Genomic DNA, 26,592 nt, shown 5'->3' with positions numbered 1-26,592 from the left:
GGTGGTGATGGTGTTCCGCCAATCTGATCGTCCCTCACTATCTTATCGATCAGCAGCATCCACACATCTAATCAATCCGGAAGCCGAGGGTCCCGCGGGTTCCGTACAAAAGGTAAATAATTGGGACTGTCAAGATGTTGAAAGAGTAATACTGACATGACGGCAGAAATAAAAGGACCAATGTATATGAATTCTTTCAGTGCTCTCATGGATCAATAATTCGCAGCTATACAACGCTTCTTGTGAAGATGTGTTGATCGCAAGGCCATAGATTGCCGATCTTCACGGAGTACAAAAGCTGCAGCCCATTGCATGATCTGCCATCTTGGCCCAACAATTAAAACGTTCTTGGACCATCCCAGAATCCGAAGTCGGATCAACGGACCTGTTGGTCAATATGTTCACGCTCATATTGGACACTTGGGGGCGGGGCCTGAGTGGAGGTCTCTACCAACAACCTTGATCAAGAAGCACAACCGCGGTCATCCAAACGGGGGAATGATGGACAAGGATGATCAGCTAATGCTTCAAAATGCGGGATATTGGTTGGCATGACTGATTATTGCGCTTGAAAGGAGACTGCGAAGTGGGAAACGTGGTTCGTTAAATCCCCTGCCATGGAGAACAGTGCTGCAAGTGTGATACAGCCGACTGCAACAGTGAAGCGTGGCAATCACCAACACCTCGGTATGGGCGATTCACAAAGACAAAGCGCATGGGCCACACTTTGGTACCGTTTTAAATGTTGATTACTAGACTTGCCCCCTCGAAGACGTACCCAAGCACGGATGATGGCAAGAGTTCAGAGACAATGAGATGAAAACATCATCATCGGGATAATAGCTTGGGTAAAGTTTTGCGAATTAAGTAAATATGATGAAGTCCCCTCTATGTAAATTCAATGATGACTATCTATTTATCGTAGTCTCTACATAAAGACTACGTTAATGAACAGCATCCTTCAGGGTAACAAGACACTGAGTACCTACAGGACATGCTGAAATACCCTAAGCCTTCTTATGTCAACGTTGTAGCTTGAACGGTAGAAATTCGTGCGGCTTTTGAGCAACACACTCATAGGCGCAATGCACATGAATCTGCAGATCCATCATTCTCTATTTTGGTACATACACAAAAGGAACGCCTGTTCACCGATTTGTAGCCATCACTGCCTCACTATCCTTCCTCTCTGACCGTATTAGCCTTGAGCTTTCAAGAATCTTTCCCTCCATTTCACTCCTAATCAAGACTCTCTGGTATATGACCTAGAAGTTTTAGTTCTTATGCCTTCACCCTAAGCTTTGCACCGTAAATCGACACACGAATAGCGGCATAACCCAACCCAGAAAGACAAGTAGGCACACCACCAAACGTCCACAGGTTGTGCCAGTGCAAAGTGTTTCCATTGCCGCTTAGAATAGCTCCACCACTTGGGCCGCTGATGAGAACACCCAGAGCAATGATGGCATAGCCCATACCGATTCGAGTTCCGAGTCTAGATTTATCCTTGGTCAGGACCGCAAGACATATTGGAGGAAGGCCAATAAGTGCGCCACTCATGAAACCAGAGAGTATAGCTAGAACAGTAATGGCGCCTTTGGAGTGTACTGCCATCATGCAGAGCATCAGGGCTCCAGAGACGCAAGAAAACGGCGCCAGGAGATTGAAAGGACCTGTCTTGTCGGCAAGCTTATTGGGTATCGTCCGGCCAAACACTGACGCGGCGTTGAAGATGGGAACCAGATAAAATGCGAGAGAATCGTCTGTGATGTGTTCTGCTGCGGCGTAGTAGGATAGGTAAAAGAAGATGACGAAAAGGCCCATGTAAGCGAGCATCGAATTAAGGACAAAGGCCATGTAGCTGACATCGGTGAAGGTGGTCATGTCGACCATGGCTCTAATCTTGGGGGGTTGAACTCGAAGTCTCATGGTGACAATGGGTATCAATAGGGTACCCAGCACGATGAAGCCAATAACGCGAGTGGTCCAGGGGAATCCAATCTCGCCGATGAGTCGATAGAGAACGATGGGATAGATAACACCGCCCAGGGCGGATCCAGACGCAGCAATTCCCAAAGCAGTGCCCATTCTCGTACTGAAGTATTGAGGGATGATGGCGACGCAAGGGACAAACAGGCAGCCAGCCCCAATGCCTATGACAAAGCCTTGGGCAAGCAGGACTTGCCAGAGGGAATCACAGAGACTGAGCATCATATGACCAAAGACAACCATGAAGCTTCCAACGAGGAGTAGAGTGCGTAGATAACCGCGGTCGAAGACGGGGCCGACGAATATTCCAACAAACAGCAGTAAGAAGGCAGCGATCGATCCGACCCAGGATATGTCCGAGGAACTCGCATCGAAGAGCTCTCCAGACTCGTAGTACGTTTGATAGGCACCAAAGGTGTTGAGGATGCCCCAAGTGTTGAAGTAGAGCATGAAACTTCCGAGGACGTTCAACCAGGCTCGGGGGCCACCGCTCGGAGGAGAGCTGGTCGCTTCAGCAAGTTTGAGAGAGACACCATCGGAGTCTTGTGGGGCCTTATCTCGGGGCATTTTTTCTTCAGGCCCAGGGAATTGGTTTGTCGTCGGATTGCTCATCATCTTGATTGTCGTTCGATTTGGATTTTCAGGAGCTTCTTGTGATGACTTTCGTCTGACCGATCGTATACTCATCTACCCCATTTCTTTGGCGTCTTTCCTGTTCCTATATACACCAGAGCATCGGTGCTTTACCATGTCTTTCTCGGCTCTAGACGGTCTTTTGCTAACTAGCGTACTCTTCAAACGTCCTCTCGCCGAGCGTTAAAGCCGGGGCATATCCCGTAGGTAGTCTGTAGATCTGCGCTCGGTTGGTGACGGGATTTTAGCTCGGATCTCCGTGTCGCCACGCGGTGAATTGTTAGTTAAGACTGACAAGCCAATCAACGCCCAGTATTCTCCAACTTGGAAGATTGCGAAGTCAAGTGAAATGAAGACAAGTTCCGATACGGCCTCGGCGTATGAGAATGATGATTCATTGAAGAGGCAGCGAGGCTTGTGCCATAATTATTGACATACGGCATCTGCAAAAGATATGACGGCTTTGGTGTGTGGATATCGACATGCGTGCGATCGATGGTCCGCCTTGCCGACTATGTGCCTCGGAGTTAGTATTCTACTAGATCGAGATAATTCAAGCAAAAAGAAAGGATTTGACTCTCTCTGAATCGTGATTCCGCCCGGGCTCGAACCGGGGACCTTCTCGGTGTTAACGAGATGCCATGACCAGCTAGACCACGGAACCGAGGCTATCTTGTTGGATGGGAACCCGCCGAGAGTAGGGGACTCATGTCCTGTGTGAGCGGTCTTCCAAGTTCACTCCGTTTCTTATTAAAGCGCCGTTGGAATGACTTTGGAATTCTCTAAGGCTAAGCATAAGTTACTTTAGTTAATCATCTGCCATCCTTGGATGCATCACAGGGTTATCGGTCGATAATGGCTCGTTCTTGACACAGATATAACAGAAGAGAAAAGTCGGGTCATTTGCCTTGTACCAATAACTGCCGCAAATCTAATAATACAGCAACTCTGTACACAGAAACGAACATGATTAATTCTCGTCGTATTGGCGAACTTCTACCGTCCGGTAAATGCGGGTATCATCAATACTCGGCCGGAACCCTCCCGAGCTTTCTCCAGCCGCACTAATGCACTCGGAGTTATCTTCGCCTCCACGGACCTTGGTAGTGACGTAAGACTTCCCAGGTGGGATGAGGCCGTTCTCATCGCTGTCCGTCTCGTCCTTGAAGTGACCACTTGTTGTGCGGTTATGAGTCGTGTTGCGTGACTTTTTCTGTGAGCTCATCATCTCGAATTGTGACTTGGAATTGGTCGAGTAGCCTGGTTTGTCTTTGTGGAGGATGGATTTCCACAGCATGGGCATAAAGGGGAAGCAGGCGCATACGACTCCGATGCCACACTCAGCGATGCTAGGAGGTGTCAGTACCGAACACGCAGTCAGCAGCAGAGGCGACTCACCCTGTCAGGTTGATTTGCACAAAGACATAAGTCTGATCAGCACTCTCTCCATCCTTGATAATAAAAACTAGTCGGACAAGGCCAAAGATGCAAGCAATGCCTCCCACTCCAAAGACGGCAGCGATCTTGAGTTTTGCCCAGATTCCCACTTGAAGCTTCTTTGTCAAAGGACAAGGGAGGAGCAGAACAACAACGTCACTTAAAAGACTGATGACGTTGTCAGTGAGGATGAGAACTCTCTGGTTGAAACATTGGCCATCAGCATCGGGATGCCAGAACTTGTGCACCGGTCGGCAGATGAGTGTCTTGAGAGCCATCATCACGATGTAGTAGACGGCCATGACACCGAGGAAGCCGTATATCCACTTCACGTAGGTCTTGTAGGGAGAAAAGATTCTGGCGAGGAAAAGGAGAATGGCGGCCTTGATGGCAAATACTGTCGGGCCATAATTGACCATAGTGGCATAGACGGTCTGCGTTGAGGTCAATGGGAGGCTGTGAATATCATCGAGTAAGCAGCCACCTACCTGATTGTACTTGACCAACAGCTCCTCAGGTACATCCCATTGATGTAAGCCGCCGCCATACTTCAGCACTGCAGATGGTCAGGTCTAATGATCCAAGCGTAAAGGCCAAGAAATGCTTACTCAGTAGACAGATGATGCAGTATCCCATGAACCCGATCTTGTCAATGTTAGAAACTCACATCATTCAAGGTACAAGTAAGCCAAGACTCACGTATCCGATGATACAAGCAACTATAAACCAGGTCAGCATTCATCTAAACCAATATCAGCAACGTCAAAGCGTACTGTCATCTGCCTGAAGCCTCATCGACAGTCTGTATCGGGCGAATAGCCGCAGAAAGACGAATATCGTGCATACGGGTATAGCAATCGCATTGGAGATGATACAGATGTAGTACATCTCTCGGTCGGGATTCTCAAAGTTCGATTCGAAGCCCGGAGGCGGATCCATGGCCGCCTTCTCAGACATGGCTATTGTCGATCGCTCTCAAAAAGCTTCCAGGGAATAAATCGTGAACTGAAGCTGACACACAGATAAAGACCCAACAGAAGAAGAATTGCAGATGCAGAATTAACCAGCTGGATGGGACATGTAAGAAGTGGTTTGTTGGTCCATGCCATTCTGCACGGCCAAACTTGGCGTACCACGTTGATTCTTTGGTGACATATTTTTTCACGTGGGTCGCCCCTTTCACATCAGGATCTTCAGGCAACCGATTACATGGTTCTAGGAACTTGTGAATATCCCATCACTGTACATCAAACGAGACAGTGTGGATCTGGGGGAAAGAGAGAACTGGCCAGGTCCCTGATGGATGCTGGTGTTGGTTACAAGGATATGGCTGACAAACTGACTCATGGCACCATCTCGCCGCCCCTTATGCAATGGAAACATGGCTGTCACTCTTGAGAGGAATCAAGTCCCGGCTTGGCTTCGGCTCATGTCTCTGTTGGACGCTTCTAGCGATGTGCAGCAAGGGGCGGCGACCTCTCCACAATTGCCGTTACGAAAATTATCTACGAGTTACTCCGCTGCCTGCAAGGTTGCACTCATCCGCGGCAGATTTATCATCTTGCCGCGGGAACCCCATAGAACAAGGGGGAGTGAAAGGATTTACACACTAATGCGTGATACGGGGGATCAACGTACATTGCCTCCCCAGGCACTGATCATAAAAGAGAGTTTGCCGCAGACAACATCTCATTGGGTTCCTTTTACGTTTCTTCAACAACATCCCTGGACCTAGCTCAGCAGGGGGGTGTCTTGTTAGCGCGAGGTCATTAATGAGGACACTCTGATCTTCGGCCCGAGACACGATTGCCGCCAGCAGCTCCCTTTAATGGTGCGGTTTTACATATGGTCTGTGGGATCTTTGCGGGGGTGTAGGTTTACTTATGGCGTTGTAGGTTGTGCCCCAGTCGCGGAATTCGTGTGTTTGTGATGCGTTTGGCATGAGATTTACTCAAATTTCTGAAGGTGATTCTCGTGGAATTTGCAATATGCCTAGATGCTTAGCATTGTAGACTCCCGTCAGTATATCACCGCTATCAACTGCGCTCTGGGGTATATGGCAGATTTCAGATGGCAATACCCTCTATTTATACTCAAATACCACGTCAATAAGCGTACCTAGGGTATGTATTCACTCTATTCAACGTGCGATGACCCAGCCCCTACTCAAAAGACATGTCCATCCATCCATTTACACTGCAAAGTCTCGGGTTCATCTAAAAGATGGCCTGGGCGTTGGGCGGCGAAGAGATTCCACCCTTCATGTTAAAAGGCGACGAAGACACAAAAAAGGTCCACCGGTTGAGTTCTTTGCATGTCTCGGCGAGCCTCTCCAGATCAAACAGTTCACCTGCATTTCGTCAGCTTCTAGAAAGCAGCTTGATAGGTTGGGAGCTTACCAATAGGCATTCCCCATCCTGCGAGCATATACTCGTGCATCAAGATGGTCCCCGGAGGTGGGGGATAAACCTGTACGTTGGTCAGCGTCAGATCTGCCATCTTGCACTGCATGACAAACCTCCCAACTGATGGCATCGCCGGCCACAGCCGCAAACCCCGTGTTCCACACCCACTTCAGCACGTCCAAGGTTCCCTCTACACCTGCATGCTGAGGGTTCGTGGAGGATGCATATGCCTTCTTGGCTTCAACATCCATGTCTTTCTCCCACTCTTTGATGACTCCGGTGCGGACAAAGAGGATGTCGCCGCGCTGGAAGGTGATGTTGCACTCTTGGGCAATCTCGAGGATATCGGTTAGCTTTATGGCGTGGAGGGAAAAGGTTGTGTATTTGACCCCCTTCTTTTCTGCCCATGAGGCATAGTCGATGAGGACACCACGGCCTAGAGTAGTCAGTATGTCTCACAGAAGTTGGTCAATGAGGTACAAACCTGTGATACCCTCACGAGCCCAGTGTTGAATACCAATACGGCCATTGGAGCGGTCAAGAATCTCTTCCTTGGTCGTTCCGCCATAAAACACACGCTCCGAGCTTCCCCCTTCAATGGGCGTGGAAAAGTGTCGTAGACCATCCCACTGGCTACTCTGCTCTATCATATCATCAGCACCGCGCAAGCCAAGTTCATGCAGGTCAACAAACGAGGATTCATAACGTAGATGTCATCAAACGCAACACCACCCAAGATCGGCACAACCTTGAACTCGCATGGCTGACGGTTAAAGCAAGCGTACTCGAGCTTTTGCAAGTCCCAACCAAGGTTTACCCGGATGCCAGTTCGGATCTGCTTTGCAGCTGCAGCCACTCTCTCAGGCGTAAGAAGCACAAGTCTTCCAAGACCCTCCTCGCGGCTGCCGGGTTCTCCCACCCACACACGCTTGGGGTTCGGGAGCTCGTCCCAAGACTTTTCCATGTATGAAGGGTCCATTCTGCGCAGATAGATGAAAGACAAGTGTGAGGCTGATGAGTTGAGGGGGGCTCTCCCTCGTGGCGATTTACGAGAGCACTATGTAGTATTTCCCAATGCAGCCTCCTCAGTGGACACGGCTTCAGGTCAAGCCACCTGTCATAACATACCCGCATGTCATCGTCTGACCCGCCTCCTAGTGAGACAAGCCGAGTCTTCAAAACCCCTCATCAGTTGACGCGAAGTAGGTAGCTGTGTTGGTTGTCGAGGAGGATTCGCCTGAGAGAAGGATCCATATAGACAGGCATGTTGTGCGTACTGCGGCAAAGCTCAGGGGAGATGCCTCTTAAACAGGTAGGATCTGCATAAGTATCTCTTTTCCGCTCGATCGACTGATGGCACCCCAGCAGAAACAGGTGGACCTGAACAAGGCCAGGGGTGAACCCAGCTTTCAGGCGCACCAACACAGGCGAGAGCAAGACAAGCAGAGTCAGTGTGCATCAAAGATTACTTCTTCACGCCCCAGGATTGCATTTTAATTACTGCTGCTGTTCCTTTTTCAATTTCTCCATCAAATCTCATTCTTCTCTTCCTTGTCTGTGCTTTTCCCCCCTACTGCCCGTCATATTGCGTCAATCATGCCCGAAACCGGGAACCAGACGAGTCTGTACAACAGGCTTGTCATTGCTTTTGTTGCTCTCGGAGGCACTGTAAGTTTGATGCCATTGTCAATCTTCTTGGTTGAACCATTCGTCGTGTAGACTGGCGATACTAAGACCAGCTTTTAGACTTACGGATATGCCGCTTCCATTATCGGCAGTACCATTGGACAGAAGGGATGGTACAAGTTCTTTGACCTCCCTGAAGTGGGTGAGCCTGGCTACGACACGATAACGACACCAGCCATCGCTACTGCCAATGGCCTCTTCGCAGCTGGAGGTGCCGTTGCTTGCCTCATTCTCATGTGGGCATGTGATTACTTTGGTCGTTTACGAAGCATCCAATTTGGCTGCGCCCTTGGTATTCTCGGCGGAGTGCTACAGGCCGGTGCTCAAAGTCTAGCGTAAGAGTCCATCTTGTGATGAGAGAGCAACACTGACTGTTACACAGCATGTTTCAAGCAGGACGATGGATCATGGGAATGTGTGTAGGCCTTATGGCAACAGTAACACCCATGTACCTCTCCGAAATGTCAAGCCCGTATGCTCGCGGCTGGCTCGTCGGCCACCACGCCATCTTTCTCGTCTTTGGCTACATGCTCTCCTCGTGGATTGGTTTCGCTGTCTACTTTTCGGACAACCAAGACTTTGGATGGAGGTTCCCCCTCGCCGTGCAGGTGGCGCCACCAGTGGTGCTCCTCCTGGGTTCCCCATGGGTTCCACGCTCTCCACGTTGGCTCATGTCCAAAGGGAACAAGGATGAGGCCTGGACCGTGCTTGCTCGTCTTCGAAAGTCTCCCAATGATCCTGAGGATCTCGTCGCCAGGGAAGAGTATTACCAGATTGAGAAGCAACTTCAGCTTGATGCTGAGAAGCTTGCTGCTTATGGAGGTAGCCCGTGGAAGGCGGTGCTGCAGAAGAAGAGTTACCGCAAGCGCATGATCATTGGGTTTCTTACACAGTGGGGTGCTGAATTTGGCGGCCCGCTCATCATCGTGAGTGAAGATCTTTGAGTTGAAGACATAAAACTGACTGGTGACAGAACAACTATGCAGTCATTCTCTACACCAGCCTAGGTCAGACTGGCTACATGCCTCTACTCCTCTCAGCTCTGTGGTTGACCACTGCTGGACTCATCTACAACCCCGGTGGTGCCTGGCTCCACGACAAGGTCAACTCTCGCCGAAAGATGTACATGACTGGCTTCGTCGGCATCATCATCACCACATCCATCTACTGTGCCATGATCTCCCAGTACGCCGGCACTGGCAACAAGGCAGGTAATGCGATTGGTGTCTTGTTCATGTTTCTGTACCTCGCTTTCCAGGGCACATTCTGCAACACAACCATGTACCTATACGTGTCGGAGATTTTCCCGACTGAAATTCGCTCGATCGGCATCGGTTTCTCCTTGTTTGGGCAATTCGCCGGTAAGCAAAACATCTAACAATGCAGTGAAACCCTGCTAACATCCATCACAAGCCACCATCATCCTCCTTCAAACAGCGCCCATTGGCTTTGCGGAAGTCGGATGGAAGTACTTTCTCGTCGTCATCGTCTGGAGTGTTCTCTTCGTGCCCGCGATCTACTTCTTCTGGCCCGAAACTGCCCGGCTATCGCTTGAGGAGATTGGAAAGCAGTTTGGTGATGAGGTTGCAGTGCATATCACCGATGCGACTGCCGAGGAGAGGGCTGCTGTGGATCAGAAGCTGACGCGGCATGAGATTGTCGAGGCCAAGGACAACAAGGCGCTCGATGCTACGGACACTGCAGAGGATATTCAGTCAAGTCGCAGCAGCGATGCTGGGTCCCGGGTTTAGATGTTGATCTTGTGGTTGACTGCCCAGTCGTGTTATTAGCAAGCGTTGATGTCTTTTTGCAGCAACACCTGTGTCGGACCAAGCCCATCACCGGTTGACGGCTTGATATCTCATCTAGACACGCAAACAGCTATGGTACCATCAAGTTGATAGAATGAATGAAAGGATACGTACCAACTCCAACTTCTCAAGATTTCAGCGACTCACATTCTTATCCACATATGGGTCCTCAGAGGATCATCTTACATGCATAATTCAACACTCGGCCAAATGCCCATCATCGATCGCCACGCCAGTGCAATACATCCTTTAGACTCCAACGTTGGATCTTCCCTCTTCCTATCAAGTCACCAACTTGATCCTCATCCTCCTTCTCTGCGGCAGTGGCACAACGTGTCGTACGGGACAGCCGCAAACGTTGCAATGCTAATGTCATCCCGTCCAGGGCTGAACTCCACCCTTTACCGTCCCATCTCCACATATGCCGCATGATACGTCCCATCCAGATCCTTTGGCGGCGGAAAGATTCCAGGGGGTCCTTGTCCTTGTGGATAGCCCTGTCGGATGCATTCATTCCTTCTTTTGTTTTCCCACGCCATATCGGTTCTCTTACGAGTGAACGAGTTCGTTAGATTCCCTGAGGGTTGATTCTAGGCTTGCAGAAGCTGGGGTGAGCGAATGCGAGTTGGTTACGCAATGGTTTCTGTTTCTTGAATCTCGTAGGAGCTTTTCAGGCAACTCACCACACAGCCCTGTCCTTGCCACTTCTGATCCAGATTTATGCATCACACACATCTGTGCACTGTACAACAAAGCCCCCATGCACACCGGGAGGATCATGATCTTCAACCACGGGTTTCAAGATCCCTGTAAGCATAAGGACGATCATGCTCCGTGGGTTGCCTCGGAAGTCGATCAGTCAATTCCCGCGAGAGGCACAAGATGGCACCTCTTGGCGACAGGGACCCTTACGTACCGCCCGGGACTTGGGTATCTCTTTGACTGCGCGAAGACTCCCATTGGGTATCTTGCAGGGATCTTGGCCAATTACGATCAATATCTCCGTACCCTCACTCAAATTGAGATATAGAACTAACACGTTGCCACTAAGCTAGCAAGTGTCTTAGATAGTGACCTAGTAGTGGGGACTGGTACCGTGTGGGAGTCTTCGCGCAGTCAAAGAGATAGCAACCAACACGTTTTCTGAATTTCCATTACATTCTCGTATCGGCTGTTGGTGCTTGGGTACCCAAGACTCGTCATGCTAGTCTGAGACACTCCTGAACATCGAGAAATACCGCCCCCTGAGTGGCATATCACATGCCGATTAAATGCGTTGTTGAGATGGTGCGGCCGCCCGTAAACTTCGAGGTTGACTCCAACGATGGGCAAGTCCTCACTCGTTAGAAGACAGTAGCACGGTTCATGTCGCGGATCTCCCCCAGAGCACGTTCCCCAGCGTCTCGCGTGATTTCGAAGTAGTAGTAATGGCAGGCATCAAGCCTGTGATGGTTCCTGGGAGTTGGCTCGCATGCAGTCTAGGTCGTGTTCTACCGCTACAGCGAGTCTCATGGCAGGCTGTTTCTGAGCAGTGCGATTCTGCAGGGAACATGTCTTCTCCCTTCTCCCCCCTCCTTCGCTTTGTCTTTCCTCCCCCCGCGGGTCTTTTTGTTGGTCACAGTCCAAGATGCCTGCAGAGTGTGAAATGGACTCTCTCCGGGTTCATTACATACGGACTCACCTTCATGATGACGCCTCTCGGTCGCAAGGGCAAAGTGCGTCAACTGGGCCGATCTTGATCCCGAAACCCCAGTACCTTGGGTTCCGGCCTCAGTCGCGGGCTCGTGGAGGATGCTCCTCACCAACCACCATAACCTTGTCAGATTAGTCCTCGGTGGCCAGGACTACCAGGTTTGTGAGCTTGAGTTTGCCAGTTCACGAAGCCCACGTGCTTCCGTCTCTCACTGCACAGTTGGCCTCCACGCTGTGCACACAATCATCTTGATGGAACTGGTCGTCCTTGTCCACAGCGGCCCTCTGGTCGGCCACCTTGATCACGCCCATGACCTAGGAAGTTAACATGTCGGATATTTCTGCCACCTTATCGCCCGCCTCCGAACTGGGGTCGCAAATGAGGTCTGGGGCTTCCTCTGTCGCAAAGATACTTTCGCCAAAGCCTGACAACGTACCTGAAAGATCATCTCATCTCCGATTTGGCTATCTATTATCCATCTGCCTCTCCGCGACAATTTCGTCTTTGCCATGTGATGGCCCCATGGCGTAGTAGTTGTTAGGTAAAAGCGTCGATGCTGCAGGGAGGGGCTGCTGAACCGCCCCACAGGTCTCACAACATCTGCACAAGATGCACAAAGTGTCATTATGCACACACAGTGTCAGTTGTCAAGTAACATTCTACCTGGGGAAAAGGGAGGGGTTGGGTAACACCCGGACAAGGATCGGGCGGGAGCGAGCCGCCTCAGAGCGAGCTGTCAGGGGTCAGAGGTACTTTCATTGACTCAATTGGACTTGTGCAAGGACAATGCCAGGCTAGCTTCTTATGATCGACAGAGCCGAGGTCTCGAACCACCACATGACACTGCCGAATCTTCACCTACCCTACATGCACTGAAGAACACAACCGGAATGCGGTTTCTAAAGAAACGGATCATCTATTACAGCACACGGGCTCCTGTTTAAGACAAATTGTTTGTTTGTTTTAGTGCTGTTAACTTCGTGGTACAAAGGCACAGGTACGTAAAAGGACCACCAAACTAGCTGGAAATTGGTTGTCACAAACCAGCGACTATCAGTCATGAGCTGAATACACAACTCATCTATGCATTCAGGTTAGTATTACTAGTAGATGAACAAAATCTAGTTATTTAAACGAGATTTAACTCTTGCCTCTTTATATCAGTTGGGAGAATAGGATATGCTGAGATTCCACTTCCATAAAAGCCACATAGGAAGAGCATTGCTGGCTAATCGAGCAAGCCAGACACCACGAGTCGTTGAGTTAAAAAACGGAACTATGAGACTCGCTCTATACTGAAAGCCAAGATGAGCAAATGGCAATTTGTTTGTCTCAAATTCACGAATTCATTATTCTCAAGTAGTGATTATCAGCCCGAGGGTCATGAGGCCTCGGCAGTGTCACTGCGCTCTTGAATTGGGCTACTAAAGGAAGCGCTTGTTTAGGACATTTGTGGCAGTCATTCAAGATGTCAAACTTGTGGTCATGGTGGCATTTCTGCCTGATGATTTTTGACATTCTTCTCGCACGCCTGTACAGCGGGCCGTCACTGCGTGGAACGTCACTTGGCTATCGTTTCTACAAACTTGGCATTTGATAAAGGCTACCTTATAAGGTCGTTGTGTGTTAAATTTCGTCCCTAATCACCGTATTCATCATACTCGGCCGAATACCTCAACACTCCGTGTTCGCGCTCTATCTGGCTCTGATATTGAGGCCGCTTCTTGCAGGCTTGTTTGTTCTAAACAACATAAGTATAGAGTTACATCGATACCGAACTTTTAGTTGATTATACTACTATGGATAAGCCTGTTTAAGGATCTGTTTAGGGGTGTCGTAGTTGGCTAAATCCATTCACTTAACTGAGTCACCATGGCGAATATTTTCTTCGTTCTGGGATAGTCATTTACCAGATCATCCCCCGGAAAGCCCAGCGTACTTCTCATGGGAGCGGCCTTTTCTGAGTGAAGGGAGAGTGGTTATTTGGCAAGTAAATATGCCATTCCTGGGAAGCGAGTCGCTCATGGCTCGTGAGATATTCATATTGCCCTCAGGTTAACCTTTTTCATGCCTGACATCGAGAAGGATTATTCAGACGAGAAGTGTGATGAAAAGGATCTCCATACTCCTATATTCAAGTAAAAACTTCAACTACATTTAGCTTATGCCGTGGCCCTCCATTCAATGTTCTCGGCCAACATGTTAATTTGCGTCAAGGCGTTGAGGATATCACACATTGTGAGTCTGGATGAATACTCCAAACTCGACTACAATAGACCGCCAGTCCTGACTGATCAGCCAGAACTTGGCCTTGTATGAGCAGCGAGTGTTGGCATGTCCGAGATTATTGCTGCATTGTTTGAGGATACCGGCTCAACGTCACAGTACGAATAGTGCTCTACAAAGACACGGATTCGTCCCCAATTACTAAAGTCTGTCCAAAGACTGTTCTCTTGTTGAGCCACTAATGCCTATTGCAACGGCGGGTTAGATGGAAGCTTTTTGTGACCCTCATGTCGACATCAACCACAACAAAGAACAACGTTATGGATACACGTCGGCATTGAGTCTCAATGCCACAGAGGTTCAAGATAGCTGAACAATTTTAAGCAACTTGATACAAGACCAAGGCAATGGAGAAAAAATCTAACTTGAAGCTAAACAATCGGTGATTTTATTCAAAATAAAATGGTAAGCTAGTCGATTAATCACAAGTGTGTGGGTGTACATGTATTTATAAGGAGGAAAGAAATAAAAGAGTGAGAGTAGCCGTCTATTCTTTCATGTCTAAACACTTGAGTAATGCAATAATCTTTAATTGTTAAGTAGTGAAAAGGTATTTCATCATGTCGATAGAAACCATGACAATGAGAAAAGAAGTCAGCATCGTTGAAGAGGCACTGCAAAAAAGCAGACTTAATGCCCAAGAATCGAGATAGTTTCCATGATACAATCGACCACCTGCCCGTCTGTATTATTAAAGACTCCTTAGGCTCTAGTTTCCATGACGCCGTGCCTACAAGAAACTCAATCAACAATCTCGCTCTGATCTCGTCCAAGGGAGGGCCTTCCCGTGTTTAGTAAATCTTACAGAGGTGCCAGCACACAATCCACATACTGACCGCTTCCTGCTTCTTTCACTACATATGTGCGGATCAAAAGATACCGAAGTTCATTATTCGGCTGCCTAACGCGCCCATGGTTGCATTTGAGCCAACGTCAACGTAAACAAAACAAAAGGCCCTTTGCGGCTGTGCCAGGCTCGCACTAATGAACCAGCAATTCTTCGCTTAAAACAGGGCGCCAGGTGCTGGCCATTACCCCATCGAAAAATGCGATCCCCGGATTGGACTCGCATTGCATCCCTATTTGGGCCATGTGGCTATTGACAGGTGGGCGTCGATCCCGTCCACCAATCGGCATTCTTTGGGCATGTTGTGAATCAATGCCTAACCGCTTCTAGAGAATGTAGGGTCTATCATGAGATACTTTTCCCAAATGAATTGCGCCTCACCGCTATGATCTGACTTGAATCCATGACTAAGGCTGGGCACCGCTAATTGACGAGAAATGGTTCGAGAATTCGCATTGCAAAACCAGCCAGAGTTGACAAGACCTTGCCTGCCCTCTTAAAAAATGGCCAAATCTTAAAGACCACGATTCTTTCTTTTAATTTAAGGTTAAATATATAGGATGAAACTGCTCTGTTTGGTGTTGTGGTGTTGTGTTGGTCGTGAGAGGTCATCCTAAACTGGTAATCGCCGAGCAATATTTCTGCACGCCAAGCTTAACGGGGAGTTGGACACCCTGTCCTCTGAAATAAAGTGCTCACCAGATCTCTTGAAGAGGGTCTCTCGCATGCATCTCAAGTCTGAAGCTGATCGCTGTCATGGCACATGTCTGGGCAGAGGTCGTACTCGCACAGCTTGCCATTAGAGTCTAGGCAAAATAGCTTAGGGTTAGAAATGACTTTTTAAGGAGACATCTCTGTTGATGGAACGTGCAAACCCTCTTAACCATATCAATTAAAGACCATTATTGGCTGCTCTGCGCTGATGACGAGGGCTGCATGACAACAGAAGCTTTGACAGACGACAACAAAATGAAAACAAAGAGCTTTTACGGCTGCCTTCCAAGGATGGCAGGATTTTTGGGGTTCTTGGCAGATGAGATAATTATAAGACCACTTTGATTGACCGGGATACGAGAAATCAGACCCTGTCAATCCTTCGCGGCCAGGCTAACTGTTTTAAAGTGTCAAGCTGAGGGCTAGGCTGCCGCATTATTGGTGCGCCCTACGGCTGCAACCGAGTTGACACACCCGACGACAGGGGCAGACAGCGATCAGGAGGATCTTGTTTCGATTGCATTGGCTTGCGGGTTCTAGATCTTTAGCTCGTATGTCGGGTTACGCGTCGCCACGGAAACATGAATCCGCTGAGGCTGTGAGGAGGCGGGGCCCTTGTTTTTGCGGGTGCCTAGAATGAGGTTATTCAGGCCATGTTAGCATCTCGCATGTTAATGCCTATTTAATCCTGCATGATGCCTTAGATGTAAACCACACTTCTACAGTCTTCTCACTGCATTCACACCGCTCTATTCTACATACATCAGCTCAACAGTCCCCAAACAACCATTTACCCAAAATGTTCACCAAGACCGTCTGCTCTCTCCTCGTCCTGGCCTCGGCCGCCCAGGGCTTCAAGTTCACGGGCCCCGAAGGCGACACCCTCGACGTCACCAAAAACATCACCATCACCTGGAAGCAGGAGAACAAAACCACCGAGAAGGAGCTCGGCCTCTTCTGGTACACCAAGCCCGATGACCTTTTGACGCTCAGCTTCGAGATCGGCTACAACATCAACATCTCCGCCGGGGAGTACGTTTGGTCACCGACCGACAACACACGCAAGGAGTTGGGAAAGTACAAGGATGCTCTCACTAAGAAGAGCCTCTTCCGCTTCCAGGCTGAGCTCCGTGATGGAGATGAAAAGAGTCAGGATGATGTTTTCAGCGACAACTACACTCTCACCGGAGTGGAGGAGGTTGAGGCCAATGCCGGATCGGAGATGATGCCTACCTGGGGATTGGTTGCTGGTGGGCTTGCTGCGGCTGGATTGATGATGGCCTAATGGGATTAGCACCATTACCCTTGCATCTGTGGGGATCAGGGGTGGCTGTTCAATGTCAGGGATTCTGGACAAGTTCATGAGTTCTTCATAGGAGGGCAATTGCTGTACTGTTGGTCACCTCCATTTATCGAAATCCGACATTGATTGAGGAGTTCTTCTGGTCAACCGGGCTTGTTTCTTGCATTAATTTGGATGGGTTTTTAGCCGAACGATGTATGTCTACAACCTAATGATGAATGATTATCGACACCAATTAAAGCGAGGAGTGAATACAAAGGAAATGTGTTTTATTATTAAAGTTGGAGCCCGGCCCTTCATGGGTTAACTGAACCAGAAGGTCGAATACAAAGGACTTGGAAGATGTTGGTCTATGAATTACTCTAGGAATTATCTGCTAAGTGAAATATAGCTGCAGTGACTGGCAACAAAGAAAATGTCTATATGCGAAAGATCTGCTGGACTGAAAACCGCTGCAAAGAAAACCACCCGATATCAAACCAACGCCAACACCTCACTACTTCAAAACACTCAAGCCTTCTTCTTCTTTCCCATGTTCCACTTCTTGACGCGGAACAAGTAATAAGAAACAACAGCAACAAAGATATTAAACACAATGTACACCCAAACGATGCCGAAGTTGCGCCAGCGTTCGCTGTTGTAGATGTTGCTACCGGCCATAAATTGGTCGGCGTTGGTGAGCGAGCAGTAACTGCAGTTCTCTCGGGCATCTGGATTCTGAAGCTGTCCAGGTGCCATCTTGAGGTAGTCGGTCATGTATTCGCCACAGGTCTGGTTGTCGGGTGGGTTGAAGATGGATGTTTCGGCCGCGGAACAGGTGACGGCTCGGCCAGCCAGTTGGGTGGAAACAATGCCTGCAACCCAATAGGTGAAAGGACTGACTCGGTACATGAAGATCCAGAAACCGGGGAGGGCTGTTGGGGACTGCATGACACCACAGAAGGTCAAGGAGAGGAGAACCAAGAGAGTGACGATTCCAGAGGCAGTGAGTGCGTCGGGAAGAGCGGCGATAGTCATCTGGGCAAAGGAGGAGGCATAGAGAAGGAGCTGGATCATGAATAGAAGGACGAGGCCTTGGCGGGCTGAGCTTTGGATACCGACGATGGGGTAGTAGAATGTCGCAAAGATGAGGATACCAGTAAGGATTTGATAGGGAATTTCGACGATGACGTTGGCGATCATGAAGGCTTTCCAGGAATAGGCCTTGCTAGGGCGCTCGCGGACTTCGTAAAGGGAGCGTTGGGTGACGAAGTGAGGTTGGATCTAGAAATTGTTAGCACGAATCTGGAGTAAGGGCTATAAGGAAGCTTACCTGTTGAACGATGGTAGAGAAAATGGTGATGATCATGAAAACCGCAAACAAAATGTTCTGCATGCCAGCAAGAGTACCATCAGCCTTCCAGAAAGAAAAGCCAACAAAGAGACCAGCGATAGTTCCGAGCATGAGCTTGGACAGGATGTACGATGGCATTCTCCAGTATTGCTGGAAAACTCGAACCGTCACCTCCCGAAGCTGATCAGCAAAAGGCATGGCAAACTCAGAGTGGCTATCAGCGGTATCTTGGTTGCCTGAAGGGTTCGGCTTTTCCATGTGGATTCGATCAACTTCAGCGTAAACGTCGGCTCGCTCTTGACTCGCCTTCCACACGCTGTGCCAATCTTCACCAGAAGCGTTGGTACCGTTATTGACAATCTCAAGCATCCATTCAGCGGGGTTCTCCTCGTCTCCACAAGCCCGGGCGCCGTTGTTCTGGAAGTAGGTGAGGAGCTTGCGAGAGTTGGCACCAATGTCGCCGAAATAGACAGTCTTGCCACCACGAGCCAAGAAGAGCAGACGATCGAATTGCTGAAAGAGGACAGCACTGGGCTGATGCACAGTGCAAAGAATAGCCTGACCCGCATCCGCAAGCTTCCTCAAGAACGCAACAATAGCCCAAGAGCTCTGAGAGTCAAGACCACTGGTTGGCTCATCGAGGAACAGGAGGAGCTTTGGCTTGGCGGCGAGTTCGACGCCGATTGTCAGAAGCTTGCGTTGCTCCACGTTGAGGCCTTCACCGGGGACGCCGACGACTGCGTTGGCAAAGTCTCTCATGTTGAGCATGTCGATGACTTCTTCGACCCACTTGTGCTTTTCTTCGGTGCTGACGGACTTGGGCTGGCGGAGCATGGCGCTGAAGCGGAGACTCTCGCGGACGGTAGAGGTGTCAAGGTGAAGATCTAGAAAATGATTAGTACTAGGTGAGAAAGCGGAGGAAGAGTCAGTTCTTACCCTGCTGCTGAACATAGCCAGTCTTTCGCTGGAAACTGGCGTCCAGGGGTTGTCCATTGACGAACAGATCACCAGTGATAACACCCATAGTAGTTCGCTGAGCGAGCACATCTAAGAGAGTAGTCTTTCCAGCACCACTCACACCCATCAGAGCAGTAAGAGTACCGGGCTTGACCCATCCAGTAACGTTATCCAAAAGCCTTCTGGGTTCACCCTTGATCTCAATGTCATAGACAAGATCCTTCCAGGTAAAGATATCAGTCTGTGGCTCCATGGCGGGAAGAGTTCCAGCATCCGAGTCTCGGGACACGGCGAGTTCCTCGTTGACAGCGCTCCTGTCGACACCGCCCTGAAGGTGGGCGGGAACATGACCACGCTGGAAGACGAGAACCTCAGCCTTGCTCGCGGTCTTGGAGTTGAGCTCAGTCGCGACAAAGTATATGATCATGAAACCGATGAGGAAAGCGAAGAGGATGCCGAGGTTGCGCCAAACATGCGAGTAGTAGTACTTGTAGTTGGTCTCGATGAAGGAGTCACCGTTGACAGTGTACTCGCCAGCCACAGCGCCCACGGCAGAACAGATCCATGAGTCACCGGAGAGGGGTGTGTATGCTGGGATGATGGACGAGCAGGTGAAGTTTCGGCCGTGGAATTCATTGGCGATGAGGATCTCGAAGCCATAGAAAATCGGGTTGATCCACCTGTAGAAGATTAGCTATTGTTTTGACGCAAAGGTGTTGTTACCACTCACCTGATCCAACTAAACCAGTCATGCATCTGAGGCACACGAATCATGAAACCAGTGTAAATAACAAGGGCCAAGACCATGACACCAGCAAGCAACATAGCTTGAGAAACCGTCTTTGTGATGGCAGCGAGAGTTCGAAAGATGGCCGACATGACAAAGGTGCAGAGATACGTGATGAGGAAGTAGAGGAAGAACTGGCCAGGCTCCCGGCGCAGTCCAGCCATGAAGTAGAGAATGATGTTGAAAACGGTTCCCGTGATGAACTTGATCGGTATATCCGAGACAATACCTGATATGGCTTCGGCAGCTGGGTGATAAAATGCGTAAGAGGCGTGTTTCTCAACAATGGGTCGTTGTTCGTAGAGGTTGTTGATTTCGGAAATAGCAGTGAGAGCGTTCATGAGAATAGCCATGAAGAGAACAGCGCCCTTCGAGTAGAAGCCGACAGTTGCATCGGGGGTGTCGTAAAAGACAGAACCGATAATGAGAGCCATGATGATGTTGGTGGAGACACTGGTTGCTGTGGCAGAGAGATCGTTCCAGATGCGTTGGTAAGCTCGCTTGGTGGTGAGCTTGATCTGAGTTGCCAGGCTGATGATGTAGGGAGACTTGGGGCGGACGTGCTTTGCTTGTCTGTGAAGTTGTTAGCCAGGAGTTGAAGCAATGTTGAAATTTCATGTACATACCGTAAGTTCTTTTGTTCTCTCAACTCTTGAATGGCACCAGACCTGGGATCGATGGGAAACTCCTGCTGGTACAGCTCAATCTGCTCCTTCAGAGCCTTGTACTCAGGAGAGTTGAGCCAATAAGTCTCAAACTCTTCAGGAGTACGAGGCACCCGGTTCTCCATACCCGGTCGGATCTGACGCTCCTGGGGGTTGGTGACAGAGGTCAGGAAGTCGCCTGTGGTCTGGCGCTGAGGGCAAAGCCAGCCCATTCGCTCAAAGTAGTCCTTGGCCTCAGCTGCGGGACCAAAGTAGATCTGTCGGCCTTCGTACAAGACGACCGCCTTGTCGAATAGGTCGTAGATGGCTTGGCTGGCTTGGTAGATGGCCATGGCGTGGGCGCCGCGGGTATAGTCGGCAGCTAGACGAATGGTCTGGGCAAACTTCAAAGCTGTCGCCGAATCCAAACCGCGTGTACTGCAAAATGTCAGTAAAAGGAAAACCACTCTGAGGGTTTTACTAACCTGTTGTCCCATGCAGCCAGGGGCGACTGCGCGAGGATCATCTCCGCGATACTCACACGCTTCCTCTCTCCTCCCGAGACACCACGGATAAAGTCGTTGCCGACCTTGGTGTTGTAGGTGTGGCTGAGACCACAGACCGCCATGACAATCTTGGTCGCAATCGTGCAAGACTCTTCGCGGGACTGGCCGATGAGAAGGGCGCGGTTGGAAGGCATGCGGCAAGCAGCTGCGAATTCGAGGGTTTGGCCGACGGTAAGATGGGGGAAATGCTTGTCGACCTGTTTGACGAAAAGGTTAGTTGGAGTCTAGAACCGTTGATGTCGAGATACTTGCCTCTTGGTTGTATGTGGTCTCGCCCTTGAACTCCTTCATCATATCCTTCTGAGAGATGCCGTTGTAATGGATATTCGATGACTCTCCAATGCCTAATCCCTCGAGTTCACCAGTGATGGTCTTCAGCAGCGTGCTGCATCCCGAACCAGGTCGGCCCAGAACAATCAGCAGCTCACCACCGCGAAGAAGACCATCAAATTGATTAAGAATCCTCTTCGGCTCCTTCTTTCCAAAGCTGAGATGCTCTCCAATGCGCATCGGGGCTTGGATAACGTCGGCGAGGGTCTGTTGAAGCTGAAGAGCAGCGCCAGTGCCTGAGACACTGAGATCCTTGTAAGCGACACCCGCGGCCTTGAGACTCACGCCCCCTTCTTGGAGTTGTTGCATGAAATGAGGTAGCCATTGGGCAAGGTCGAAATCTTTGCTGGTAGGGTCCAAGGCAGGATCTTGCGCATCAGGAGTGAGATCGGGGATACCAGATGAAACAGCAGCCAAGCTTTGTCGTCGCTGTGAGATTGAAGTAGCGATTCTCTGAAGCTCCTGACGATCTCCCTCCTCAATCATCATGGTATCCCTCTGCGCGCTGTGAAGCCGCGTGGCCATACTCAGGGAGGCATCGCTCATAGTTCTGGTTCTGACACCTGATCGGATAGGTGCAAATTCGACGTCGACAGTCGGACTGTCTGATGATCTTCGTTCGGTCATGGTGATTGGAATGACACTATCCCCGTAAAGCTTGTAATTGAGGAGAGTGTCTGTGGTTGAGTTATCCCATAATCCAGGGGCCAGTGAACATATAAATAATATTAATCTCTAGCTAATAAACTACACGTACGTCATCTTGTCAATCAAGGGTCGGGGTATCGACGAACCCGACGAATTCTATGGAAGCGGGAAATTGTCAAGACCGTCGAGCAAAGCTTGTGTGAGCTTCAGGCCGCGGACACCGAGACTAGAGTCTGCACTGTCGGGGTGTTGGGCACTCCCCGAATCCGCCAACAGCATAGCGTTAAAGCCGGGGCCCGTTCGCTTCCCCAGAAGGAGGGTGACTCAGCGGAAAGCCATCGAAAACGGCTTGGGGGAGAAACGCACTGAGACAAACGTCAACAAACCGGGTACGAGGGAGAGCATAGCCACGTAGACGCTAATCTACGGCCACCTCATGCGTCCGCAACCCGAGCCGTGCTATCAATGCCATACCCTAGGGCTGACGGGTCTTCGTTAAAGTTCTGCCAGGGTCGGGGAGTCGGGGGGTGGGAGGAATCCGAAAGAGATGACGGCAGATGTTAGCGCGATTCCGCATTCAGAATTCTCAATTGCCGCTTAGTAAGAGGAGGAATTGACCGTTCGGCCGGACTGTGGGACTGATATAAGGTACATATTTTTCTGCCACGTTTCCCCATTGATTTAAGTACTCTATAACTGCAAGTGAGAGATCATCCCCCGGAACCCTCACAATATGCACAATGATGAGGCGCTCAGAATGAGCGGAAGGCCGGATGATTTTCATCTTGCTCCCTGACAAAAGCTGTTGGGTTGTGTTGCCACACGCAAACGGGTAGACTGAAATCCCCGATTGACGTTCTTGGTGCCAGTCTTTGGCGCTCAAGCGTTGACAACGGCTAAAAGCCAAGGTAAACAGACCAGTCGATCTAGTCAGGAATTTGATCCAAAGTTCTGTCTCACCCAGTAAATGAGACCAACGGCATATGAACGCAACGGCATATGAAATGCACGTCCCTCTACTCGCAAACAGGCAAGACCCTTGACCCAACACTTGTTCTAGACCTGGCCTTCAGCTTGGGACATTCTGCTCGACAAAGGCATTTCCCTGTGCGGTTAGGAGCTGTCCCTGCAGGGCCACCAATGAGGTTAATACGAGAAGAGGCTTCATTTGAGTTTTGTTCGATGTGATCTGCATGCAATCACATTCTGGTATCTTTGTTGGTATCTGGCGGGCATTTTTGTGACTGGTCTGAATCAACACCATCATATCAGACCATTTCTAGCTACTAGCAAAAGGGCAAGAGAGAGTTCAGTAATTTCTGCTAAGATCTTGGCGCGGCATGTTTAGGGGCATCACTCCAATCTATGGATGGATCTGGATAGCATCCAAGCTGATTTTGACAAGATCATCGCTCGTCTTTGACGCTAGAACAAAACTGATATGTAGAGGGGGTCCAAGGGCACGCTAATAGTGAAGACATTCTCAAAGTTGGATCAAAACAAAAGATCCAAGTCGGTTGGTTGAGGCGGGTCATTCCGACAATTGATCTTGAAGCCAAAGACAGACTGCCGTGTGCAGCATGGATGGCTCAGTCCAACGCCTTGCACCTTGAAATTTCTAATTATAATATTAGGTAACACCTTTCAATTTTCCCCTCCGAGGTTGTTTCATTCCGTGGCTCCGATTTGCACTCATGTGACATGGTTCTAGCCAGCCAACAACACCACCCACCACTGAAAAACATCCTGAAGTCCGCATTCTACCACATCATGAGAATATATCAGTCAAAAGTAACAAATTCCAAAGCTCTATCAAAGCATACGATAGTGGTCGGCTGATTATGACGACTGTCCTGTTTAGAAAAGACCGACTCGGTAAATTCAACTCGGACGCGGACGGGCATCGGTGATTTCGGCCAATCAAAGGCAGACTTACTCCGATACGCCCTGAATACTCCGTGCTGATGAATCAAACAACTTGAGATATAAGTATCAATGAAATTGTTCTATAGTGATGGTTTTTACGCCGTAGTCTTTTGTACTTGTATAATCCTCCAAGACACTAAACTGAAAAATCCTCATACTACAACGCAAAAATGGCATATGTACCATCACCTGTCCAGCCCGTCGCAAGGTCACCTTACTCGATCCCCGAGTCTCCATCTTCTATGTCAGAGACTTCAACCTTGCACGGTGTCTCCGAGAAGGAGGAGTAGGTCACTTTTGTTCATTTGATGCGCCAGTACAAGTCCTCACCACATATCGCAGGCTCAAAGGCACGTGCCCTGTTCACGGAGCTTCGCAGACACCTCATCTCGAAACAATGTTGCAAGCCCGCCCAAAGGCCGAACTGCAACAGCTCACGGCTGCTCTCAATGACTTGGCCGATGAGAACAGGTGCGCCAAATGTGCCGTGCAGACCATAACCAGCATCGTGATGGGATATGTTCAGGATGTTCGCTGGGCCAAAAAGAATGGCAAGTGGTCCAAGGAAGACAAGAAGGCACTGAAGATGGAGATCAAGGGGTTGGCCAAGGGTGTCAAGGCAGACATCAAGGGCCGTAAAGCGGAGATGAAGAGCGAAATGAAGAGCCGCTGATGCACCATTGCACAGAGTTCTTTCAATGGTCATGGCGAGTTTGTATAAGATGGGGAACAGATTGTTACTCCTATCTAGTTCACTTGTGCATCTTTGTCACCTTCAAGTACACGATCAACGTTCCTTAGACACTCCTCATTGCTAGTATTGTGTGTGATAGAGATCTTAGCTCGTTCTGTAGAAGCGGTGAAATACAGCGACTTTGGCGGGAGTTTTCCAGTACATAAAAGTAAGAAACTCCTTTCTGGGTTAAGCAGACGCGAGCTCAGGTCATTAATGCTAAAGGCTACCTGGCTGTAAACGCAAGACAACTTTCGTCCTAGATGCATCTTGCTGTAGGGTAAACTGGCGGACACGAGATAATCAACCAGTGACGGCATTTCCCCAACACTTAATTAGCTACAAATTTGGAGGCGATAAAAATATTCCCTCGTAAGGAGTATACCATGGATTTGAGGCTGAAAATTTGTCTTTTATAGACTCTCATCTTATTGAGGTCACTTCATGTTTGTTTTCATGGAGTCTTGGAAAAGACATGAGGGAGAGGAGAGACGCGAGTCGATCGATCGAAGGCCAAAGTCGCGATTTGATTGGTTGTGATCTCCGGAAGCTTTGCTCCGTCAGATCCGATTGGCCCAGGAACGAGAAAACGAGACCGAAAAGGCTCCCCTGCACGTGCTCTGACACCTGAAACATGTGAGAAAAGCTTAGTCATTCATATCCGTCAATGAGTGGACGAAATCTGAGATGCCTGGCCTCCTACGTCATGACAAGATTTTGCAGGGATACCTCATCTTGACTGCAGAAACCGGTTCTTTCACACCCTGTCTGCCCGCGTATGGCTGTCGGTATGACGCGCTCCTCGTCATCTCCGCAGTTGAGATCCTGTTTGTAGCATGTAGCCATAGAACAAAAGAACACTTCAGTCTCCGCAACTCTGTCCAAACTAGCCATATCCTTTCAACCTCTTCCATATCCCCACAGCCACAATCATGCCTCCAGCCCCGACACAGGTAGCTAGAGAAACTCTGTTCTAGGGGATAACTTGGATAAGTGACTGACACAAGGCAGGACGTTGAACAGCGCGACGGTCTGTCTGATGACAGCCAAGACACCGGCGCCAAATACGAGGAGGAGGAGGCGCCTGTGAAGAAGGAGAAGACCCGCAAGAAGACCAAGAAGAACAAGGTCGAACGACGCAAGAGGCGGTCCATGTTTACCGACGACGAAATGGATATGGGCATGACGCAGGGAAACTGGGGTATGGGGCAGCAACAGCAACCACAACAACAACAAATGCAACAACAACAGCCGCAGCAAGGCGGTGGTGGAAAGAGTGATGCGCTCAGTCTGCATCTCGAGTTGAACCTCGAAATTGAGATTCAGCTCAAGGCGAGGATCCATGGTGACCTTACGCTCACATTGCTGTAAGCTTCTGTGCAGGAATTGTCGTGCACCACAGCTGACATTCTCCCAGGAATTAGAGGGATCATGGGACGATGCGTACAAAGATGGGCATCAACATGGCTGGGCATGTTTTATATATACCTTGTTCGCCCAGGTCAGAATTGTCTGGCTACGATTTTCATTTACGACAGATGGAGAGTCTACTCCTCCAGGAATTTGCATTTGGTTTCATCATATTGGCCCTGCAGGTTTATTTAGCTTCATTTAATCTCAATTTCACTTTTCGATTGTGGCACAATTAGTTTTCGGACAAAACTGAGTCTATTATTGTCTCTACCTATCTACTTTTCGCAGCTCATGAGCTGTGGTTCATTCCTATTCATTCCTTCGGGCTGCAGCTCGTCAGCTGCAGCCGGGGCAGTGTTTATTAACTCCCCAAATTTCCCTATTGTCCTTTTCTTTTTTGTGTTTTTCTTGATTTTTCCGTCGCTGGACTCAGTCAGCTCGCCGTTCGTCT

The 26,592-nt window shown here is 49.4% G+C and overlaps 9 protein-coding genes across 9 annotated transcripts; 4 read left to right on the top strand and 5 right to left on the bottom strand.

The window, feature by feature from the left end:
- Positions 1-1,281: 1,281 nt before the first annotated feature.
- Positions 1,282-2,556, bottom strand: NECHADRAFT_45554 (uncharacterized protein; the record flags this gene model as incomplete). The annotated part of the gene is made up of 1 exon (XM_003049156.1): positions 1,282-2,556. The coding sequence occupies one exon, from the start codon at positions 2,554-2,556 to the stop codon at positions 1,282-1,284; it is 1,275 nt and encodes a 424-aa protein (XP_003049202.1).
- Positions 2,557-3,592: 1,036 nt separating this feature from the next.
- Positions 3,593-5,016, bottom strand: NECHADRAFT_82820 (uncharacterized protein; the record flags this gene model as incomplete). The annotated part of the gene is made up of 6 exons (XM_003049155.1): positions 3,593-3,971; positions 4,021-4,493; positions 4,548-4,615; positions 4,668-4,704; positions 4,759-4,778; positions 4,833-5,016. 6 exons carry the CDS (start codon positions 5,014-5,016, stop codon positions 3,593-3,595), a joined length of 1,161 nt encoding a protein of 386 aa, XP_003049201.1.
- A 1,259-nt stretch (positions 5,017-6,275) lies between these two features.
- NECHADRAFT_95032 (uncharacterized protein) lies at positions 6,276-7,443 on the bottom strand (the record flags this gene model as incomplete). The annotated part of the gene is made up of 5 exons (XM_003049154.1): positions 6,276-6,409; positions 6,459-6,528; positions 6,578-6,900; positions 6,949-7,107; positions 7,158-7,443. 5 exons carry the CDS (start codon positions 7,441-7,443, stop codon positions 6,276-6,278), a joined length of 972 nt encoding a protein of 323 aa, XP_003049200.1.
- A 617-nt stretch (positions 7,444-8,060) lies between these two features.
- On the top strand, positions 8,061-9,901 carry NECHADRAFT_45456 (uncharacterized protein; the record flags this gene model as incomplete). Its single annotated transcript, XM_003049399.1, has 5 exons — positions 8,061-8,132; positions 8,211-8,485; positions 8,533-9,076; positions 9,124-9,511; positions 9,564-9,901. The coding sequence occupies 5 exons, from the start codon at positions 8,061-8,063 to the stop codon at positions 9,899-9,901; spliced, it is 1,617 nt and encodes a 538-aa protein (XP_003049445.1).
- A 1,935-nt stretch (positions 9,902-11,836) lies between these two features.
- On the bottom strand, positions 11,837-12,279 carry NECHADRAFT_82817 (uncharacterized protein; the record flags this gene model as incomplete). Its single annotated transcript, XM_003049153.1, has 2 exons — positions 11,837-11,968; positions 12,091-12,279. 2 exons carry the CDS (start codon positions 12,277-12,279, stop codon positions 11,837-11,839), a joined length of 321 nt encoding a protein of 106 aa, XP_003049199.1.
- Positions 12,280-16,225: 3,946 nt separating this feature from the next.
- On the top strand, positions 16,226-17,039 carry NECHADRAFT_101117 (uncharacterized protein). Its single transcript, XM_003049398.1, has one exon. The coding sequence runs from the start codon at positions 16,301-16,303 to the stop codon at positions 16,784-16,786; it is 486 nt and encodes a 161-aa protein (XP_003049444.1). The 5' UTR covers positions 16,226-16,300; the 3' UTR covers positions 16,787-17,039.
- A 275-nt stretch (positions 17,040-17,314) lies between these two features.
- Positions 17,315-21,910, bottom strand: NECHADRAFT_95029 (uncharacterized protein; the record flags this gene model as incomplete). The annotated part of the gene is made up of 7 exons (XM_003049152.1): positions 17,315-18,067; positions 18,117-19,021; positions 19,074-19,774; positions 19,825-20,454; positions 20,508-20,963; positions 21,011-21,288; positions 21,323-21,910. 7 exons carry the CDS (start codon positions 21,908-21,910, stop codon positions 17,315-17,317), a joined length of 4,311 nt encoding a protein of 1,436 aa, XP_003049198.1.
- Positions 21,911-24,326: 2,416 nt separating this feature from the next.
- Positions 24,327-24,668, top strand: NECHADRAFT_44990 (uncharacterized protein; the record flags this gene model as incomplete). Its single annotated transcript, XM_003049397.1, has 1 exon — positions 24,327-24,668. A coding segment is annotated over one exon (342 nt), but the record flags the coding sequence as incomplete, so codon positions are not given.
- Positions 24,669-25,653: 985 nt separating this feature from the next.
- On the top strand, positions 25,654-26,375 carry NECHADRAFT_101116 (uncharacterized protein). The gene is made up of 3 exons (XM_003049396.1): positions 25,654-25,681; positions 25,740-26,095; positions 26,146-26,375. Exons 1-3 carry the CDS (start codon positions 25,661-25,663, stop codon positions 26,150-26,152), a joined length of 384 nt encoding a protein of 127 aa, XP_003049442.1. The 5' UTR covers positions 25,654-25,660; the 3' UTR covers positions 26,153-26,375.
- Positions 26,376-26,592: the final 217 nt, after the last annotated feature.

Source organism: Fusarium vanettenii, assembly GCF_000151355.1.
Source record: "Fusarium vanettenii 77-13-4 chromosome 7 genomic scaffold NECHAsca_9_chr7_10_0, whole genome shotgun sequence".
Classification (NCBI taxonomy): domain Eukaryota; kingdom Fungi; phylum Ascomycota; class Sordariomycetes; order Hypocreales; family Nectriaceae; genus Fusarium; species Fusarium vanettenii.
Note: the sequence above shows the minus strand (reverse complement) of the source record. Positions and strands in the feature narration are given on the sequence as shown.

What these genes read in the sequence shown, in the direction of transcription:
- NECHADRAFT_101117 (XM_003049398.1), top strand. Translation starts at nt 16,301, where the DNA reads ATGTTCACCAAGACCGTCTGCTCTCTCCTCGTCCTGGCCTCGGCCGCC.
- NECHADRAFT_101116 (XM_003049396.1), top strand. Translation starts at nt 25,661, where the DNA reads ATGCCTCCAGCCCCGACACAG. An exon ending in TGCCTCCAGCCCCGACACAG is followed by an intron (nt 25,682 to 25,739) that starts GTAGCTAGAGAA and finishes GACACAAGGCAG; the next exon opens with GACGTTGAACAGCGCGACGG.